This window comes from Megalops cyprinoides, chromosome 16 (assembly GCF_013368585.1).
Source record: "Megalops cyprinoides isolate fMegCyp1 chromosome 16, fMegCyp1.pri, whole genome shotgun sequence".
NCBI lineage: Eukaryota > Metazoa > Chordata > Actinopteri > Elopiformes > Megalopidae > Megalops > Megalops cyprinoides.
The window spans coordinates 383,428-389,206 of record NC_050598.1 but is presented as its reverse complement, the minus strand read 5'-3'; the positions used below and the strand labels follow the sequence as shown (position 1 = coordinate 389,206).

Here is a 5,779-nt window from a genome sequence, read left to right as displayed (position 1 = left end):
AAGGTGTGATAATTAGCTAAAGAAAATATAAAGTTTATAAAAGATTGGAGTAATTGTAAGAGTATTGTAAAGAATCCGGGGCCCTACCCATTATAGGTTACATAGCGGTAGCGCTACATACGTATCACTGCTATTGGATTTTTAGTAAAGCAAACTGCATATCCAGGCTTCAATGAGGACTTTGATTTAACAGCCTATTTATAATATTGTTCCTTTTGTAATTGTAATAGTAATAATTGTTATATTACTGTGATATACAATGGTCATGTACACAGTAATGTTTTCCTGTATTTTCTTGTGTGTTCTGTTTGTGTAGGTCAATGGGATTCAGTCACTCCTGTAGACACACCTTTCCTATGCAGCCAAGCCCATAAACAATGTTCGATGGCCACCTGTTTGGTTTGACTCCCTGAGGGAAATCCTCTGGCTGAAACATGTCAGAGTTTTTAATGTTTTCATTTATTAATAACCATTGATTAAAGGCTTTCTAATGTCTTCATACTCTAAAGAACATTTGCCTTGGTTTTTCTTCCTTTTCCTAAAAAAAAGATGTTCAATTCAAATTGTAGCCTTCATCTGTCCTTTATTACAATTAATGTAACAACAGAAGTGTATAAAAGATCCACAGAACCAATTAGAACTGTTCAATCAATAGAGATAATTTTTAACATGTTTGATTACTTTTACTGTCACCAGTTAAATTGAATTTACAAACTTAAATTACCTATTAAAACAGTTTATTCCCAACAGCTCATTTATTTACACTAGACTTCATTAAGAAGAATTTGCAATGGTTGTAAGCCTGCCATAAGTTTATCTTTTTGAAGCTGCAGTACTTCCTTCTGTAAAAGAAGCATTTCTCTCTGTAACTGTGCATTATTATGAATTATATTCTTCTCTTTCTCCAATTCCAGTACATCAAAATTGTGTTTATTTAAGTCCCTTTTCTGCCTCTTGCTCTTTGAGGGGCTAAAGTGCTGAACTGGATCTTGGGTTGCTCCATCGCTGGCACGTTTTGTGATGATGGCAGCAGCGGAGGGGACAACAGGCATAACATCTTCATCATGCTTATCTAAAAGACAAACAGGATTAGAAAAGTAGTTTGGTACAGCACAATTAATCAAGATAACGTTAGCTAAGGCAAGTGATTCATGTTGCTAGCTGGCTAGCTAGCTAGACAAGTCAGCCTAATTGTTGGATGTTTTGTTGTTCCAAATATTAAACATGCAAACATCAACATGAAATGTAGACCTACATCGTTAGGTAGACACATTCAACATAACGTTACTTCGCTAGCTAGCAAGCTAAACAACAAGTTTACTAGCTAATGTTACATTTCATGTTTTTAGATATCGTAACGTTGGTAATGAACTGACAGTATTACAAGCTCCGGGCAACTCACTTTCGTAGGTCGATGTTGCTGATACTGGCTGGTCAGCAATTGCATCATCATGTTGGTTTCGCAATGGGGCTATTTGTTGTGGGCAGTGTTGTGCCTGAACGCGTTCAATGAACGAAAGTTCATGAACTCGTTCATATTTTGGTGAACTAAGAACTGAACCGTTCGTATTTCCGAGTGAGGAACTTTATTGCGAACGCGTTCATTCTGACGTCTGTGAACGGCGTTCATACACGTTCTATTTTCGTTCAAAACGATGCCAGATTTCTAGTGAACCCCCCAAATAAAACACACCGTGAACTGTGCTTAACGGCGCTGCGGAAAGCCATCCGATGTGGCAACGGATTTGCACCGCGACCCCGCTCGTCGCCCTGTCGCACAAACAAAACGTCATCACAACAAAGCATGGGCTATGGAGGAGGAAAGCAACAGTCCGGAGCTCTCAGACTCCACAGATTATGAACATTTAAAAGAGTTTTTCGGCAAAGACAGTACTGCCGCAGACGGTAGAAATGTGACTTTTGTCTGTAAACTTTGCCCGCCCGGTTTGAAAAAGAAAGTCCGCACATCGACGACGTCAACAGCAAACTTAAAACGGCATATTGAACTGAAGCACCCAGCTAGCCTGGCAAGGTTTGTGAGAGCGAAAAAAAAGGACACAACGCAGAGCCAAAACATAGCCTCGGCCACCCAAATCCCATTAACATCGTACAAAGACGGACCCTTTGTCACTGTCTCCCAGCCGCAAGTGGACAGCCTGGTGTTGCAGTACATAGTGGGAGACCTGCAGCCGTTGAGTAAAGTGGAAAGACCAGCGTTCATTAAGCTAGTTAAGGGGTTGCAGCCATCCAAAACAGTGCCATCAAGAAAGAAGGTACAGACTCTGATGGACAAGAACTTTACAGAAAACATATGTGCACTTAAGACTGAACTCTCCGAGGTGGATTCTGTGTGCACAACAGCGGATTGTTGGTCAGCTGTCAATAAGTCATTTATGGGCATCGCTGTCCACTGGCTAGACAAAAATGATGTTTCTGAAAGACACTCTGCAGTACTGGCATGCCGGCGGATTAAAGGATCACATACACATGATGTATTGGCACAAGTATTGTCAGATGTTAACAAAGAATTCAAAATCCACAACAAGGTTGTATGTACAGTAACAGACAACGCTTCAAATTTTATCAAGGCATTCAACTGTTTTGGGATGGATATTGATATTGTTAACGTTGATGAAAATGAAGATGACAGTGAACCAGAGTCAGCTGTTGCTACCGCCAATGAGAGCTCAGATGAAGATGGCGAGATGGAGCCTGAGCCTCTTGCAGATCTGGATGATCCCACTCTCCCACCTCACAGAAGGTGCATGGCTCACACCCTGAATCTAGTGGCCAAAGATACTGACAAGGTAACTGATAAACACTACAAAGTAATGTCGAGGGCTGTATTTGCAAAAGCATCTGCTCTGTGGAACAAGGTTAAGCGGAGTCCAAAGGCCTCTGATACTGTGGAGGAAAAGCTTGGCATTAGCTTTGTTATGCCAAATGACACAAGATGGAACTCTGTTTTCCTTGCCATGGAGCGACTGTCTCGTATGGCAAAACTAACTACCAAAGAAGAAAAGAATGAGGCTGAGGTCACCTCTGCAAATGATGCCACTCCCAGTCCCCTGCATGATGAGCTGATCATACACACTGTGAGTGATGAGTTTGGCTTCCGTCGATTCTCACCAGATGAAGTCAACTTCATACACAACTTTGTGGATGTCATGAGGCCTCTAGCACTTGCACTAAACATCCTCCAAGCAGAGAAGAAGATCTTTCTTGGGTACCTGGCTCCAACCATTGTGCAGCTGGATTGTGATATGAAAGACCTGTTGGATGAGAGCTTAAAACCCATGGTTGCAGAGGGTCTCGTTATATGTCGTCCCCTCATAAAGAACATCTTGCAGTCACTAAGCACAAGGCTGGAAGGTCTTCTGGAGAAAAAGGAGCACATACTGTCCGCTATGCTGGTGCCGAGATTCAAGCTAGACTGGGTCCAAGAAGAGGAGAAACGTATAGAGTACAGATTGATGCTGAAAAAAGAATTTCAGACCAACTGTGATGACTCAGAAGCAAGAGACTCGGGTCCAATGCAGTCCAGTGGAGGTGACAAGACAGATCCTGCAGCTTCATTCTTTAGATTCAACAGAAACCCCTCTCAAAAATCTGAAGTGGACACTTATTTGGATGCCCCAACTACAGATGGGTTTGAAGAATACAAGCAGTTTCCAAGACTCAGAAGGCTGTTCATAAAACACAACACTGCACTCCCCTCAAGCGCTCCGGTAGAGAGGCTCTTCAGCATCGGTGGTCAAATATTCAGGTAGGAATGAACTGTTATTTGTTATTATTCCATAATTACTATTCACTATAAGTGCAGTAAATATCCAGCCTTAAAATATAGTTCTGTCTTATTCTATAGTATTGTCATTTTAAATAAAATAATGTCAGTGATTACTGTTTCGATTTTTGCTTCTCTTCTTTCTCCTTCTTTCATATCGTTCAGGCCCAGGAGAAACCGGCTGGGTGATGCCAATTTCGAGAAGCAGCTGATATTGAATGCCAACACAAAGATTTGAAGGTATATTATTGTTGTGGCCTGTTTTAGGCTTAGAAATGCAATGCATTGTCAATAGAGATGAGTATATTGTGTGCATGTGCAGGTGAGCTGCATAAAAATAACAGAGTATATTATGTTTTTACAGGAAGAAAGAAACAGAAGATCCACCAGGGAGAGACCACTGTGACTGACTGACCAGTGTGACAGAGAAAACTTTTGACATTTCCCCCCAACGAATTGTTATTGTTTTAGTTAATTTATTTAGTTATATTTATGTTAACTGTAACCAGTGGTGACATACAGTATCGTATCGTATACAGTATAGTTATTGTTAAAGAGAAGTGGGTTTTGATTTGGGCTGAATATTGCACTTTATAGTTTGTATAGACTATTTTATTTGGCCAAAAAGGTCTAGGAAAAAACAATGTGACTGACACAGTTAATGTTAATGTAAATTGAGTAGGCTGTTTCACTTTGAGGTGCAACCTCAGTTTACTACCTCAGCCTGGTTTCTACCTCAAATTGTTATAATGCTGAGTAGTGTTCCTCTGTATTTGTATGCCTGGGCTGCCTGGAGTCTTTTTTCTTTAGGTTCCTTTTTTGGAATTTGATGTGAATTGTTTCAAGTTTGTAAAAATACTGAAATAGAGAGCATAAAAAAACATTTGCACCTTAAGGAGTACAGTTCTGATTGTCTTTATAATAAAGACCATTCAAGCAGCACGTTTGTCCTCATATTTTTATTGCAGCTGCTACTGGTGTAGACTGAATGGGTGGCAACAACACATTAGGCAAATACCAGTATCCCGAGGGCTGTCCACTCGATGCTAACTTAAATTCTCATTCAAAAGGTGTAGAATTGCTGTCTGTGGTGCTATAGTGGGCAGTGACAGTAATTTTGACAAATAGCTCGCAGCAATGTATTGGAGGTAAAAAATGTCAAAAGAACTAAAAATGAACTATTTAGTTCATATTTGAAATCATGAACGAACGAGTTCATTTTAAAGATTTTGAACTATGAACTGAACTAGTTCATTTTAAAGCTTATGAACTATGAACTGAACTAGTTCGTGTAGAAAAAGAACTTTCCCAACACTGGTTGTGGGATCATCTATTCTAGACGATTTTCTGCGACAACGGATCCGTTTCCCCAGATGGGGGCCCTCCTCCAGTGAGAAAAGTGTCCCTCCTTTCCAGGGCAGCGTCTTTTTTCGCTTTTGCTTTTAAGTTTTTCCAGCAGGCTTTCAAGTTGTTCACATCTCGTTTGTCCTTGATCCCCGCAGACCCGTTGAAACTTGTACTCAGATGGACCCATGCCTCTTCTTTTTTTCACCGTGAGATTATCTGTTCTTTTGTCTTCGATGTTTGCATATTGCTCCATTAATTGATATAATACATTTTTTCGTGACTTGTGAAATTTGAACTCTGTACACGCTGCGACATTCTCCTAGCTTGGTTAGGAAACGGCTAACGGTACACTGCTTAAATATTTAAAATTTCGTCTTTGGCTGCACGAGCTACTTTTAACATGCCAGTTTTATCTCAAAAGGGAAGACAACAGTAACGCTAATGATTAGTCTCAAGACAGTAACATTGTTGCTGTTTATTTGCACTGGCCAATCCATCATCAAAATTAATCGCAGATCAAGGTTTTAATCACAGGTTAAGGTTTTAATCGCTAATTTGTTGAGCAATGCTTAAAATTAAGTGGTGCAACACAACTCGAATTAAAATAAAAACCTGGATCAACAAATCCTTGATTAGCCTTAAACTATG

The 5,779-nt window shown here is 40.2% G+C and overlaps 1 protein-coding gene across 1 annotated transcript; it reads left to right on the top strand.

The window, feature by feature from the left end:
• The first annotated feature begins 1,794 nt into the window (after positions 1-1,794).
• Positions 1,795-4,228, top strand: LOC118791350 (zinc finger BED domain-containing protein 4-like). Its single transcript, XM_036548674.1, has 3 exons — positions 1,795-3,766; positions 3,950-4,024; positions 4,149-4,228. The coding sequence occupies exons 1-2, from the start codon at positions 1,812-1,814 to the stop codon at positions 4,020-4,022; spliced, it is 2,028 nt and encodes a 675-aa protein (XP_036404567.1). The 5' UTR covers positions 1,795-1,811; the 3' UTR covers positions 4,023-4,024; positions 4,149-4,228.
• Positions 4,229-5,779: the final 1,551 nt, after the last annotated feature.